The sequence below is a fragment of the Capricornis sumatraensis genome, chromosome 8 (assembly GCF_032405125.1).
Source record: "Capricornis sumatraensis isolate serow.1 chromosome 8, serow.2, whole genome shotgun sequence".
Taxonomy (NCBI): domain Eukaryota; kingdom Metazoa; phylum Chordata; class Mammalia; order Artiodactyla; family Bovidae; genus Capricornis; species Capricornis sumatraensis.
Window position 1 is genome coordinate 98,500,713 of NC_091076.1, and position 16,312 is coordinate 98,517,024.

At 47.7% G+C, this 16,312-nt stretch overlaps 1 protein-coding gene across 6 annotated transcripts in view; it reads right to left on the reverse strand.

Annotated features, from left to right (window-relative positions):
• Positions 1-286: 286 nt before the first annotated feature.
• Positions 287-16,312, reverse strand: part of PECAM1 (platelet and endothelial cell adhesion molecule 1) — a 66,166-nt gene continuing 50,140 nt past the window's right edge. For all 6 annotated transcript variants that reach the window (XM_068976443.1, XM_068976441.1, XM_068976442.1 and 3 more), the window contains 2 exons: positions 6,472-6,494; positions 287-1,311 (listed from right to left, as the gene is read on the reverse strand). In XM_068976443.1, the coding sequence (XP_068832544.1) occupies positions 1,282-1,311; positions 6,472-6,494 (53 nt within the window). In that variant the 3' untranslated portion in view covers positions 287-1,281. The remainder of the gene's footprint in view (positions 1,312-6,471; positions 6,495-16,312) is intronic.

A 16,312-nucleotide genomic window follows, 5' to 3' on the forward strand; every position in this document is an offset into this window, starting at 1 on the left:
GGAGCTGTTCCTGTTTTTGCTCGATCTGATAACAGCCTAGCAAGCAAGCTTCAGCTGCGAAGCCAACACTGAAGTAGCCCCTGATGGATATTAATGACTCAATGTGCCCGACTCAGACTACCTCTGGCTTCAGTGAAGGCCACGGAGGCCCTGGCCTGCTGACAGAACCTGCGTGGTTCTCTCTGTGGCCTCCTAGGCTTTGATGGAGGAGTCCTCGGGCATGAGATATTCTGTATGTGTTCAGCCTCTCAGAAGATGACATCTCACGGGTCTGTGAAGAGTGAAGATCAGATTTATTTAATACAACACCCCACAGGGCCCCTGCACGGCGTAGCTGAGGAGGGCGAGGAAGGTGGCTTCGGTGGGACATGCTCACTAGGGCAATCCCGCCACGGAAGGGCCACAGTCCCTCATCCACACTCAGGACACCATCAGAAACACCTGAGGACCTTGGGAGACCATTCCTTTTAGCAAGGAATAAATACCAAAATTAGTAAGAAAAATATGCATTTCGTTTTTCTATTAAAAATTTTTTTTGCTGGAGGCAGCCATCTTCCTGTCCTTTGGCCTTCAGCGTGGTAGAGGAAAAGAAAGAAAGGGGATAGAAAACCAGCCTAAGAACATCTGTGTTTTGTCTGACTTCATTTTCTATTTGGTGCATTGCCCAGAAATGAAGTTGGCATCAAGTTGGCATCTCAAAAGAGTCTCTCCCAAGCAGCTTTGTTCTCCCAGTAGTGTCCAGAGAGGCCGTGGAGAGGGCAGGGTGCAGCTGTCCAGTCCATGCTGTGCACTTCCAAGGAACAAGGACTGCCTAGAACCACAGACATTCAAAGGGCCAAAGGCAAAGAGAAAAACTAGCCCCTAAGCTAGGCCACTCTCTATGGGGAACTGACTACAAAACAGAAACCGGCATCTGTGCATGAGGGTGCTTGAACAAGTTCTCGATTTCTGCACAAGAAAAAATATTCAAGTTTCAAAATATCCCAATGGCCAGTTTACCCTGAATCTCTGGCTGCCACTCTCCACTCCTGAGGATGCTTCAACTTGCTGGGAGGCGGGCTGTGCGGGAAACTAACCAGCCGGTCTGTTAGCTCTTTATACCCAACATAAAAGTAGTTAAGTTGGATTTAATAACTGGTGGCTTGGCCTGACGAATTGCTACGTTCGGTGGGAGCAGGGCAGGTCCATAAATAAGTGCACGAAACTCTTGCGATACAGGAATCATCTGTTCTTCTCGGAATGTGGGCATCCTCCCAGGGAGGCGCGTGTGCTCACGGAGTCCTAAGATCCGTCAAGGGAGCCTTCCGTTCTCTGCAGTGACAAGAGACAGGACACGCTATGGTCACACCCTTCAAGACTGAAGAATGGCCTGGTGGAAAGATACACAAAACTGCACCCCAGCACTTCTCCAAGACTGCAGAGCCTAACCGTCATCCGTGGGCACCCCGCACCCTGTGGGGGCAGCTCCTGCCCAGATTCATTCTACTTTCTCTCCATGTCCACTGTGTGGGGTCTGCAGCCTCTGTTCCCCGCATACATGCCACACAGCAGACTCGCAACCAATTTCATCAAGCACCCACACAGGAAGACTAAGAAACACCTGGTGGTCTTACTCCAACTCTGCCTCTAAGTTAACCTTCTCTGGGTCTGTTTTGGTTTCTTGTTGTTGTTTGCCTGTTTGTTTGTTTTTGGTCATGCCTCTTGGCTTGCAGGATCTTAGTTCCCTGACCAGGGATTGAACCTGTGTCCCCCTGCAGTGAAAGCCCTGAGTCTTAACCACTGGACTGCCAGAGAAGCCCAGAGGTCTGTTTTTAAATTTTAAAAAATGAAAGACCAAACTCAAATGATTAAACTTTTAAAAGAGTTTTAAATTATGATTCTGCCTTTAAAAAGAATGAAATTCTGATTCATTTCAACATGGATAGACCCTGAAAACAATATGCTAAGTGAAATAAGATAGACATGATTCCACTTAAATGGGGGTACCCAGAAGAGCCAAATTCCTAGAGACATGAAGTAGGATGGTGGCTGCCATTCTGGGAGGCAGGAGGAACGGGAAATTAGGGCTCAACAGGTGCAGACTTTGGGATGATGAAAAGTTCTGTGGATTTGGCAATGGTCACACAACAATGAAGCTGTACTTAGTGCCACTGAGTTAACTGTAAGATGGTAAACTTCATGTTGTGTATATTTTGCCACAATAAAAGTGAAAAAAAATTTTTTTTTAATTCCATATGCCACCTTACAGTGTTCTCTAACTGTTCCACATGGTATTTGTGTTACCTACACACTGCTTCATGAGTGGACCTCCGTCTGACCCAGGCACTGTTTTCCCTGCTGGGAACGTAAGAAACTGCCCCCAAGAATTGTATATTCTATCAATTACTGACAAACAACACTACCATGAAGTAGAAAGTGGAAGAGGTCCTAACGACCTGCAGGAGTTGAAAGGCTATGAGAGGGGTGGATTTTGATGAATGGATGGAACAAAGGGGCAAGAGGGGAGCATGCTGGGAAATTCCCGAGTAGAGGGGCCCCGGGCAACAGTGAGCCTGGAAGAGCAGGCAGTACCTGAGGGCGTGACACTGGGCCCTCTGTGAGCACAGGGTACCCAGCAGGAGGTGGAATCCAGGGAGGCAGGAGAAGTTGTGGGGATTGGCCTGGGGCTTGGGAACACCAGGATGGGGTTTTGTCTGTCTCCCTGAGGGCTGGCTGAGATGGAGTCCCTGTTTTGTTCTGGTCCTGCCAGGTCTGAGGAACCTCTCGGAAGGATGCAGGTCCGTGGGGCTCCAGCTGGAAGGCCAAGGCTCTGTCTCCTCCTTTGCCAAGAGAGACCCACGCAAGCAGGCCAAGAGAGCTGTGTTGGCCCCCGGGGGCTGGAGGGCCGCCAACCCTGGCAGCTACCCTTCCTCCATTTCCTCCACTTGGCCCGGAGGAGTGACCCTGGTGTCCAGCCTTTCTGCAGGCCCTGGACCAAGTCCTCCACCAGACACCTCCGCTGCCCTCTCCAGGGGAAGTGAGCTCAGGGAGCTGCTGCAGGAACAGCTCCAGAGATGGGAAGGGCAGGGCCACACTTGTCCAGATCTTAGGGGTTTTGAACTAAAGGCTGACACACTCCCATCCAAGGCTGTGCTTGCCTGCTTTTAAATCAGAGCCCAGCTGTCAGGCACCTGAGAACAGCCAAGAAATCAGCCCACTTTTGGCCAGAACATGGTGTGGACAGTCTCAAGGGTCATTTTGCTTCTAACACTCCTGGGATTTCTACTTCCTGCTTCTCGAATGTGCCCCTTCTGTGCACTTTCAATGAACCAGATCTGTGCTGGGTGCCTGCTTAATCCTTGCAACAACCAAGTGAGAGGGTTCTATTTCCTCCAGTGAAGGCAACTAAGGTCCCAAGAGGTTAGGATATCTTCCCAAAGTGACATGTCTAATAACGAGCTATCAGGGAAGGGTCAAGTTTTAATGTGGGGCTCTGCTTCCTAAGTCAAAGGGTGGCTTGAGTTGAATCCTGGGTCTTGGGTAAGCAACTGCTACATTCTCCTCATGTGACAGGGGCCTTTTAGGGCCAAGCAAAGTAAATTCCCCATCCATACCCTATGCTGCCAGAGTGTCTGATGAAAAGAACTTTAAAATAGATATCTAGGTTTTCTATGATAGTTTTCAATCTGCAAGTACTTTGCACAAGTAGTTCTCATTTAAGAAGTGTTTCTCATTCTGAAGACGCTTCTTGCTGTTTTTTGTTGTTTCAGTCACTAAGCCATGTCTGATTCTTTTTCGACTCCATGGACTGTATAGCCTGCTAGGCTCCTCTGTCCATAGGATTTCCCCAGCAAGACTTACTGGAGTGGGTTGCCATTTCCTTCTCCAGGGGATCTACCCAACCCAGGGATCGAACCCCTGTCTCCTGCCCTGAGCCACGGGGGAAACCCTAAGAAACTGTAAGAAACCCTAAGAAACCGTAATAGACAGATATTACTGTTTTTGCTATTCCCATCACCATCTCCATTTGATAGATGGGGAAGCTTAGGCTTGACTAGGGAGCTGGAACCCAGACCCCAGTCTTTTGATCCCAAATCCTGGGCCATTCCCATTGTATTCCAGCTGTCTGCTGGCTCCCAGGAAGGAAGGAGGTGAGTTGTAACTAGGAATTGCCTTTTTTTTTTTTTTTTCAGTAAGATGGCAAGTTATTTCCAAAATCCTGAGAGCCATGCAGGTTCAGATTCATCCCTTTCAGTACAGGCTGTTCTCTTTCACGTTATCTGTCTGCCTGGGCCACAAACATGATTTATAAACAAGGCAAAAATGGCAGAGGAAAAATGAAGTCAGAATGTGCCATTGAAGCAAGTCAAACAATACTAAATTAGTATTTGGCTAAGCGGCTATCTCATTGTTAAGATATTTCCTCCAATATGTTTTCAGAAGCAATGGCTATTAAACAACTGGGAATGATCGCCAGGTTTGATTTCAGGAAGGAAATCCCCTCCCATTTCCTTCTGGGCATTTCAATTAATTTTCTCCTGACCCTTGCCAGCTGATTATTAGGGAAACTATACCTGTGTCGTTTATAAACAAGATGCTTTCGCGTCAAGATTCCAAATGCTTTTCCCAACGGCTGGGAATCCCTGTGCTCCCGCCAGAAGACTTAATTATTTTGGGGGGCAGGACCAGCCATGGGTGAGCTCTCAGGAGCAGACTCTTGGGCCTGCAGGCCAGCTTCTGGGCAAAGGGAAAGTTCTGTCTGTCCTAAAGCTCAGAGCCTCCGTCCAGAGAGATCATTTGGATTGAAGACAAAGTAAATAAGTCGGTCTCAAGGTCCAGCAGACCTGCCTTGGATGGACACACCATGATTGGTGCATCAGGAGAACATCTCTTTATTTGGGTCCCACAAAGTCCATGGAGCAAAATTCTCACTCTCCATGCTCTCAGAGCTGTGATGGCTGGAACAGTGACATCACTCTTGGAGGGAGTCTTGTGGTGTGGACTGGCTGGGGAGCTTGGAGACCTAGGTTTCCTAGCCCTGGCTCTGCAGTTAACAAGCTGGGTCACCCTGGGCAAGCTATTCTGCTCTAAATTGTCCTCCCCCCACACCCCCAATGTCCTTCCAATGCAATCGTCTCTGATTTCAGAAATCTCAGTTGGCTTAGACTAGAAAAAGACATTCATTTCATTGCTCTTTTCCTTAAATTGATAGCCTTCCTCCATCACAAGAATGTCAACAGCTTCCTGTCTGTCAAAGGCAAAATGAGTACTCTGTTTTACAAGAATTCAGACTCGGGCAAAACAAAGGAAGTTGGGGGCCCATTGGAGGGAGCTACCAGCAATCTTGCTGAAAGTTCTTCCCAGACCTTAAAGAAGCAATTTGAGAGGCAAACACCTTATTCCTTAAGATGCTAGCTGCCCAGTTAACTTCTATGCTGCTGGGCAGCTCATAAAGAGGTGGAGAGTAAGAAGATAGGGGGAGATGGATCTTTGCAAAACTTGAACTTGGACCTCTGTGCCATTTTTTTTTTTTTAACTACACAATGCAGAATCTTAGGTTTCCAACCAAGGATTGAACCCATGCCCCCAGCCCTGGGAGTGTGAAGTCCCAACCACTGGACCACTAGGGAAGTCCCCTTCTGCACTTCTTTTAAGCATTCCTATCTGCCAAGTGGCAGCTTGCTAAATTTTCTACTAGCTGCAGAATGAAACCTCATGATGAGGTCCTGGAGTCTTTTCTAAGCAAACGCTGCCTCACATTTCCCCCCATCACTCCTCACGGGCACCCTCGTCTGCTCCCATTCTGCTGCCAGAGCTTCCGCCATCTCCCCAGCCCCCAGACCTCAGCCCCTGAAGATCTTTCTACCTAGACGCTGCTGTAATGCGCTCATTCCTCATGGCCTATCCGCATGACCCTTTCCCTGGGGAAGAGTCTGCTAACCAGGCAGCATGAAGCGCCTCGCTTTTGTTTCTGTGGTCTCTGGAGCAGCAAATCGCTTTGCTTTCTCAGCTGAGATAATCCCCCTGATTTCCTCACTGGGTCAAAGACCTTCTGTGTCCCCCACAGCAGAGGGTCTGGTATGTGAGGGTAACTACACCCCCCGAATCTGCACTGTCCATCCCCTCCACCCCCTCCCCACCACCCCCCCCACACACACACAGAGGACCTGGACTCAGAGGGAATATGGAATCTGCTCATCTAGAACCGAGCATCCTAGATTTCCAACCCTGCGGGCAATTTCTGGGCTTTCATGTCCTAAGCGGGCTGCGAAGGAATGGTGGGAGAGAATTTCAAAACCACAACAGGTCTAGAAAACCTGATAGCCTGAGCACCAGGCTGGTCAGAAGAGCCCAGGGTTCTGGTGTAAAACAGACAAGGCTAGTCCAGGGCTGTCTTTGCTGGGGCTGCAGAAAGCTGAGTGAGCCTGGAAATATTTCACTGTTGAATGGACTAATTTTTTTTTAAATAATGCATATGAAATGTGTACTTACAGAATATCTGTTTTCCACGAAATCTGCAAAACAAAGGATAAGGCAAAGGTGAGCAGTATGAAGAGCACGAGGAGCAGTTAGGCTCCCCACGCCAACATCTCAGAGGCTGAGCAGCCAAAGGGAAGGGACAGCGGGGAGGGGCGGGGTGGCCGTGCAGGAGACCCCAGCCCTCACACCTCCTGGGTGCCCAGGTTTACGGCTCCTTTGCCCACAGGTAGCTTCCCCAGGACCCTGTGGCTCCATGTGACAAGCATATAAAGTCCCTGGCAGCCCATTTGACATTTTAAACAGTTTTTTTTTTTTTAACTTAATAGCACATACTATTTTAGAGGGGAAAAAAGACACCTGATAATTACAGAAAAGTAGAAAGCAGGTAAAAATTCTCCCTGGCTCCATGGTTGACTGAAATGTCTTCCAGTCATTTTCCAATAAGAGTAGAGTTTTTTGTGTGTTTTTTTTTGGGGGGGGGGTGGTGGAAGAAGTTATAATTATCTAGTCTATGCCATTTTAGAGCTTCTCTTTTACACATGGTGTGATTTTAGAAACATAATTGTTAGCAGCTATTTAGTCATTATTCCACAAGTATGCAGTTGTTTACTAAACCAGTTCCTTACTTTTAAAAATTTAGGTTCGCTCCAAGTCTTTGCTATTTTATATGATGCCGCCAGTATCCTCTTTGGGAATAAAGCTATTTCCATGGTTCATACCAGTTTTTCTATTCCCAGGAGTGGGATCCATGGAGCAGAAAGCATAAACAAGGCCAACGCCCTTGGCATATAGACTTCAAGTGCTGTCTGAAGGGCAGGGCGCCGCATCCCCTTGCCCTGGAAGGGAGCATCATCCCAACCATGTGGAGATCACACGGTCTTCTTGCTGGACATGCCGAGACTTGTCCAGAAGATGAGAAGGAGGGTGAGAAAGGCCCAAGGGAACAGGAAACGTTGTACCGAAGGTGAGTGACCACCTGCATTACTTAAAGATGGTTTTTACTACAAGAGGCAAGAGAGGGCTGTGATTAGCCCTTGAACAGGACCAGACTCCACAAACAGCAGAGTTTCTGAATGAGGGGGGGATGGCCCACCTGTTGTGGCTGATACCCCAAATAGCCCACTATGGCCCTAGCTCTAAAGACATGGAATCCTGGGGAAGGCCCAAGAGGAAATGAGAGTTTTTGGGGTGGTTGCTATTCTTGAAGGTGGTGGAGGGCCAAACTCTCCTCCTCACCCCCAAATCCTCGTTCTTCCTTGAGAGGCAATCCTGGGGACCTCGGTTTCTACCCAGTCCCCTCCGCCGCCCCCCAAGTTCAAGCCCCTTCTGAATCTTGGCTGTCCTGGGGCCCAACTGTCACAACAGGAGTCACAACCTTCTGTTTCTTTCTTGAATTTAAAAATATCCTGTTTCCACCAGTCCACTTCCCCCCTCAAACCCTGTCTTATCACAGCTCCATTGTGCGTCTCTTCTAGAGGGAACAGGGCCAGGAGTTCCTAAGGGGCCCCCTTCTGTCCTGGCTAGGCCAGAGGCAGGCATCAAGGGCCAAATGGATGAATCAGCCTGACCAGCAAGTCAAGCCATTGTGTAAACTTCCACACATTGAGTGAGGCCGTGGGCAGCACCCCACCCCAGACCAAACCTGACCTGGAGGACCCAAAGGACCCCATGCTTCCCTCTCCTTCAGAGCCCCAAGGCTTCTGGAATCAGACCCATGAGGGCGAGAGCCTCATTTCCTAATGCAATGCAGACTCGGAATACCAACATTCAAATCTAATATATTTGATAATGTATTATAATAACACATTGATATTGTATTATTATAATATCATCCCCCCTCATGGCTCAGAGGTTAAAGTGTCTGCCTGCAATACGGGAGACCCGGGTTCGATCCCTGGGTTGGGAAGATCCCCTGCAGAAGGAAATGGCAACCTACTCCAGGATTCTTGCCTGGAGAATCCCATGGATAGAGAAGCCTGATGGGCTATAGTCCATGGGGTAGCAAAGAGCTGGACATGACTGAGTGACTTCACTTACTTACTTACTTATAACAACACTGATTATACTGATAATACTGATGGAGCACCAAGCTACACCCACTTGTTGTTGGTACTAGAATCTGGTGGGTAGCATCCTTTTTTTTTTTTAATGGAGTAAGTTTTATCTCCTTGAAGTAGCAGAGGCCACCCTGGGGGTGGGCTAGCAGTGCCCATGGGCCTAGTTTGCTCTGGGCCTCTCAAGATGGGTGTGGGGAGGTGGCACAGGCCCTCAAGTGCTCTTTCCTCCCTCCCAGAGAGGGCATGGCACAGGGCCCTCCTCTGATCATGACTCTCTATGATCAGCCCCTCCCTCATCTACTGGAGTTCTGCTCCCTTAAGAAGAAGACTGGAAGTCTGAATTCCAGCAAAGAGAAAGTAGAAGAGGGAGGCTGAGTGAAGGAGGTGGGCCTTGCCAGGCCAAGAAGACAGAGGTTAGTGTCTGGAGTAGGACTTGGCATCTCTCCCTAGAGCCACAAGTCGTCAGGTGGGAGGTGCCCAGGACACCTCCAAGTGGGGACACATGACTTCTAGGGAGGAAAACCAGCTCCTGTCTTGGGGGAGTCACAGGAAATTAATTTCTTTAAACCAGAATTTCTTAATGCTGGCACTACTGACTGATATCCTGGGCTGGATAATTCTTTGTCATGGGGCTTGTCCTGTGTGTTATAAGATGTTTACCAGTATCCCTGGCCTCCGCCCATTAGACGCAGGAGCAACCCCTTTCCCCACCCCTTGCCAAATTATGACAACCAAAAATGTCTCAAGACACTGTCACAGGTCTATTGCGTTGAGAACCACTGCTCTAAACTGCAAATCTTATCCTAGGCCTGAGTTCTCTCATAGGGAAGAACTGACTGCATTGTTAATTAATTATGAGAAACCACTTTACGCTCCGGTCTTTAAAACTGGGGTAAATATATGTTAATAAGTTATGCTTTGGATGAACTGCAAACCATTTTATAAAGTACTTTCAGGATAAGCTGGAGCCCTTTGAAACCATCAAGTGCTGAATCAGAGTGAAGGTACAAACTTCCTGGGCTAGCCAGGAAGTCCAGTTCACACAAGGCTCAACCAGGCTGAGTGGAGCTGATGAGTAAGCCACGGCAACGCACTCCAATATTCTTGTCTGGAGAATCCCATGGACAGAGGAGCCTGGTGGGCTACGGTCCATGGGGTCACACAACTGAAGGGACTTAGCATGCATTGCTGACAAATCCTAATCTTGGGCAAAATAAGTGGAAAGGAAATAAGAACTTGAAAGACCTGAAGTGCTAAGCTTGCAGATCTAAATTATGAGGCGATTATCAGCATTTTCTCCACTCCCGAGAAAGCTGAAGTTTCCTGAGAGGCAAGATCTCCTTCTCCACCCATTAATTCTGGCTATGTCCTCGGGCCTGGTTTTCTCTTTCTCCTGAGGCTGACTTCAACTTGATCTCTTTCTGATAAAGTCTTCTTAGTTCTGAGAAACCCTCTCCTTCCCTCCCTAATAGGCAGGGAACATGTCGCAGAGAATGGTCTAGTGGCTGGAACGTGAAGCAGCTCAAAGATGGAGAGATTTCCTTGCCTAGGACGAAGAGTTAATTGTTGGGACAGGAATATGCTAGCTCAGCTGTGTGCCAGCAAGTTGGCCAAAAAGTTCGTTCAGGTTAGTCTAGATGCTGGTATGGCAAACCCAAACAAACTTTTTGGCCAACCCAATAGAGGAGCACAGGGAACTCTGCTCAATATTATGTAACAACCTAAGTGCAAAATGAATTTGAAAAAGAATGCTGCTGCTGCTCCTGCTAAGTCACTTCAGTTGTGTCCAACTCTGTGCGACCCCACAGACAGCAGCCCACCAGGCTCCCCCGTCCCTGGGATTCTCTAGGCAAGAACACTGGAGTGGGTTGCCATTTCCTTCTCTAGCGCATGAAAGTGAAAAGTCAAAGTGAAGTTGCTCAGTCGTGTCCGACTCTTAGTGACCCCATGGACTGCAGCCTGCCAGGCTCCTCCATCCATGGGATTTTCCAGGATAGATACATGTACATGTGTAAAAAAAATAAAAACCAAAGTAACTCCAATGGGAAAATAAGCTTTAATATCAAATTTTTTAGGCTACTATAATTAGTACTTTGTTGTTCAGTTTGCCGAGTGGTTGGTGTCTGACTCTTTGCAACCCCATGGACTGCAGCATGCCAGGCTTCCCTGTCCTTCACTATCTCCTAAAACTGAATATTTCAGGTGTTGGAATAGTTAAGAGTAAGAAGAAGCACAAAGCCATTTGTGCTTGAGTCACTGTTAACAACATATTAATAATTAATTTGAATTTTTCAATACATTTTCAACTATCAGGAAAACAGCAGAACAGCAGATGTGCAAGACTGGGGTCAAGACTCAGCAGGAGGTAACGAGTTGGAAGAGTTGCCTCCTTTCTCCTCATTTTATAGAACTCACCTGCCCACCACAGCCCTTATCCACTCAACAGCCATGTGCATTCCTGAGACACACTGAGGTGTTCACCTTGCAGCAACTCCACTGAGGCCAAGGGCATTTTATTGAGAATTAACGAGGAAACTGGGCTTCCCTGGTGGCTCAGTGGTAAAGAATCTGCCTGCCAACACAGGAGACTCAGGTTCAATCCCTGGGTTGGGAAGATCCCCTGGGAAAGGAAATGGCAACCCACTCCAGTATTCTTGCCTAGGAAATCCCATGGACAGAAGAGCCTGGTGGGCTACAGTCCATGGGGCTGCAAAGAGCTGAACAGGGCTTAGCAACTCAACAACAACAAGGAAACTAATTGGTGACAAGAAGCAGGGGTGGGGCAAAGTTCTATAACCTGATGAAGGTGGAGCTGAGCCCAAACCCCAGAGCTCCTACTGAGCATGTTTCCCATTAGGCCGCAGTACAGAGAAGCATCCAGGCTGGCCTCGGACCAACACAAAAGCAGCAGCAACACAGTACAATGGCTCCTGAGACCCAGGACTTAATTCAGATTTGAAGGGCAAACTTGGAGTCAAGGATGGGTAAAGAATCAGGGTGGACTCCAAGGGACGCGGGAGTGACTCTTAGAAGTGACTGAGTCCCCACCTCATCAACAAGTTCCAGGGCATAGGTCGGGAGTGACCAAGGCATAGACAAATGACCATTGCTTCCAAACACAGGACACTGAGACTCTGAATGGTATGATTGTAAGGCCACTTAAGATCATTCATTCAATCCCCTGATTGGACAGATTAAAACAATTGAACATGGTCAAATTCACAGAGACAGAAAGTAGAATGGTCATTGCCAGGGGTTGGGGGGCAGGGGATGGGAAGTTACTGTTTAGTGGGTAAGGAGCGTCAGTTAGGAAAGATGAAAAAGTCCTAGAGATGGATCGTGGTGATGGTTGTATAACAATGAGATTGTACTCAGTGTTACTGAAATGCGCACTTAAAAATGGTTACAATGGCAAGTGCTATGTATTTTTACAAAATACACACAAAACTGAGCTTAGAGCCTAAAGCCAAGATCACAAAGACCTGGTGCCTCCCATAGCCCATCAGCTCCCCAGACACTCTTCAGCCTACAGTCTCCAACACCCTCTCCAGGGCCCTGGTCCTACCCAGAGCCCCACCCTAGAGCTGCTCCTTGGGGCCAGGCCTGCCCGATGCCCTTTGGCTTATCTAGACAAGCAGTTTTCCTTTGTATCACTCAGGGGAAAAAGGGAGTCTAAGTGCCAGAACTATGTCCTGTGAGCCATTTCTCAAAATAGCCCAGCCCTGAAGTGATGCGTGTTGAAAAAGGATGGGAAACTGAGAAGCTAAGGTGGAGAAGAAAGAAACACTAAGAAGGAAAGGTCAGACAAGACCCCGCCCTGTACTCAGCTTGCTCACTGAGACCTACTTCCACTGCGGCCTTTTCTTTTTATTGTGGGTCACACCCTCCCCTTAAACTACACACACACACACACACATACACAGTTTCTGGGTTATCTCTACCAGCCAGTCCAGAACAATCACTCCAGGATTGCTGGGGAGGAAGAAAGACTCTACCCCCTTGAATGAGAACCAGAGCAGAACTCAGAACATCTAGAAAATGGTTCTAAAAGCGTATCCCCAGCCTGACAGCAGCAGCATGTGGGAATTTGTTAGAAATGCAAGTTCTCAGCCCACTCCCAACCTACTGAATTAAGGGTAGTGCCAAACTACCTGTATTTTAACCCACCTGCAGAAGCCCTCATCGAGATTCGAGCACATGCCCCTCATTCTGCAGAGAAGGTGACCGAGGTCCCGAGAGGCTCCCTGACTCACCTGGGGTCACCCAGACCACACCAGGCTGTTACTCTTAACTTGTAAAGAGCAACAAAGCTGAATGCTCTAATCAGGCTGATGACAGTGGAAACCAATTGGTTTGGCAACACAGAGAGGGAACATGAAGCTTGTGAGGGGCATCGCGCTGCAGCCAGGCTCCCTGCACCCCATCCCTGCTCTGCCATGGACCAGAATAAGCTATGTCACCTCTGGGCCCATCACCCCATCTGCAGAGCAGGAATAATAACAGAGCCTCCATCAACCCTGTGATGGGTTTGAGCAGCTGATAAAGGAAAAGAAAGAAAGAAAAGGAAAGAGGAATTAACCAAGGCTCACAGCCTCCTCCTTTGGGCAGCAGACAAGTGGGAAATGCTCAAAAAGAGGAACTCCCTTGGCTTCCAAGATGCTGGCTTTTGCAGCAACGATGTGGTTTTGGCTACAAGGCCCAGGGCTCCCTCTACCCGTCTGACAGGAGCTGGCTACCAGGTTAGAGACCAGACTGTAGAGAGACCCAAGCCCCAGTTGACCCCTGATGGCCCAGAGGGTGCTGCGGGAGTGCCCTAGCCTGGGAGTCCAGAGCTGGCTCTTGTCTTGCGCTGGGCCAGGCACTGAACTCTATGGCTCGAGTTTTCCTTCTGCGTTTTTTAGCTAAAATGGATTGACTGCTCACCGTGGTAAGAATGGGTTTCCCTTGGTGGCTCAGATGGTAAAGAGTCTGTCTTTAATGTGGGAGACCCTGGTTTGATCCCTGGATTGGGAAGATTCCCTGGAGAAGGGAATAGCTACCCACTCCAGTATTCTTGCCTAGAGAATTCCATGGACAGAGGAGCCTGGCAGGCTACAGGCCATGGGGTCACAAAGAGTTGGACTGCTGTCTCATCCCCTTCTCTTATTTAATCTCTTCTGTGTTTAATAGTTGAAGAAACTGAGTCTCAGAGAGGTGAGGCATCTTGGTCAGAGTTGCACAGCTGGTGATGTGGCAGTACCAGGGCAGGGGCTCAAATGTCTGCCAGCAAAACAGGGCCCTGCACCACCTCAAATCCCTGCTGGGTTGGGTGCTATGGTCTAGCTTATGGTCTGTTCCAGCTAGGGGGGAGCAGTCGGGTTCCAACAGCTGGGGACTGAAAACTCAGGCATCTAGAACCAGCCTGGGGACCCTGAAAAAACACACTAGAATAGTTGCCCTAAAGCAGAGTAGAAAATCAGAATGTGTCACCCTAAAATAAGCCGCTTTGGCATAAGGGTCATTTTGAGCTGGAGGCAAATAAGAATCAACAGAGGCAAGCCTTCCAGGAGTTTCCCTCCTCTTTTTCTTGTTAATTATCTGTCTTTTGTCAGGCTAATCTGCAGGGTCCCTAGATACTAACCCTTGGGAATCCACACGGGGTGTGACCTTCACCAGCAGCCTGGGGCCTCCCCGGGTGGCCTCAGGTGACCCGAGAGCCCAGGCCTCCTGTAGCCTGGGTTTCCTGCAGTCTCTACCCTTCACCAGCTGCCCTTCCTCAAAACCAAAGGAACTCATTTAGTGATCAGGAGTATGGAATCCAGCTCTAGGGTGGGCCAGTTCTCAGTGAAAGTAAAAGTCGCTCAGTCGGGTCCAACTGTGACCTCATGGACTATATAGTCCATGGAATTCTCCAGGCCAGAATACTGGAGTAGCCTTTCCCTTCTCCAGGGGATCTTCCCGACCCAGGAATCGAATTGGAGTCTTCTGCATTGCAGGCAGATTCTTTACCAACTGAGCTATCGGGGAACTAGCACTAACCTCGGGGAACTGTTTTAAGCTCCCTAAGTCTCGTATCCTCATCTGAAAAATGGGATTTATTGTGGAGGATTGAAAGAGGTAATGTCATATAGATCACTTAGCACCAACAGGAAGTGCTTAATAAATGTTGAGTTTTTGCATAACCAAAGCAACTGAAAGTAAACCATCTCAGGGACCATGAGGAAAGCAAAGGGCATTTTTATACAAGTACCTGACAGGACCAACTTTGAACCCTCTCTGAATTTCAGCTTTCTGCTAACACTGGAAGAACAGAGGAAGCCTGTTTCTGAATTTGTGTTTTGCTATCTCTGAATAATGCTAAGAATGCCAAGTGAGATACTGAAGCTAAAAATCCCCCAGGAAATGGTTTTCAAAAATTATTCAGTCAGTGTCAGATTCCCCATGGGGCTGAGTTTCTGATCTATTCATGAAAATACCACCTTTTAAAAGATTGATTAAGAGGTGATTCCTAGTTGAGATAACAAGTAGACTCTTGAGGTAAGACACTGCTTTTCAAATGTTGGCGGCATCAGAAATACGTGGGACCTTGTTGGGAGAAAAGATTCTGATTCTGTGGGTCTGGGTTGGGCCTGAGACCACCTGCTACCTGTCTGTGGACCGCCCTTGGTGTAGCCAGGTTTTACTGAAGTTTCCTTGTCTATTTGAATAATTCCTTTTCAAAGAATCCACTTAAATAGAGATCTATTGTACAGAGAAAGATATCTGCCTAGTGACTATTTTCTCTGGGAATGTTTGTGCTTTTGGGGTTGTGACTTATTTTCCATGTAATATGTCACACAAGGAAGGTGGCCAATAATATTGTAATAAATCTGTATGGGAGCAGATGGTTACTAGCTGGTGATCATTTAATAATAAAATGCCAAACCTTTATATAGTAAATCTGAATGTAACGTAATACTGTCCATCAGCTAGATTTCAATGAAGAAACAAAAATAAATAAAAGTGGTTCTTGGTAGATTTCATTTCATGAGAATGAAATAGAATAATTACACCAAAAAAATGATTGTTGGGAGTGATTCTAGTTTGCTGTACACCTGAAACTTACACATTATAAGTCAACCATACTTGAATAAAAATTTTTTTAAATAGATAACTAATAAGAAACAGAAGGAGAAGGGGGTGATAGAGGATGAGATGGTTGGATGGCATCACCAACTCAATGGATGCGAGTTTGAGCAAACTCTGGGAGATAGTGAAGGACAGGGAAGACTGGTGTGCCACAGTCCATGGGGTTGCAAAGAGCTGGACAAAACTGAGCACTGAGCAACAATAAGAACCTACTGTACAGCACAGAGAACTCTATTCTAGACTCCGTAATAGCCTATATAGGAAAAGCATCTAAAATGAGTGGAGGTATGTATGTAGCAATGATTCACTTTGCTGTACTCCTGAAGCTAACACAACATTGTATATCAACTCTACTCCAATAAAAAAACGTTTAATTAAGTAAATAAAAGTGGTTCTTTGTGGATTTCATTTCATGAGAATGAACTAGAATCATTACACAAAAATGAAATTGTTAGGCCATGGCCGAAGTTCCTGGTCCGCCCAGCCCTGGGGAAGGCTCTCTGAGAGGAAGCAGAGAAGGCAAGGAATGAGGTGGGGCCTGGGCAGAAATCACAGGAGGAGGAAGTGAGTCCCTCCCCGCCTCCCTCGCCCAGAGTCAGCGTGCTCACCGAAAGGATGTAGCTACTGAATATCCTTCAAGCAAAGGGCTGGCTTTGCCTGAGGCCTTCAGGAGCCTGGTGCACCAGGGC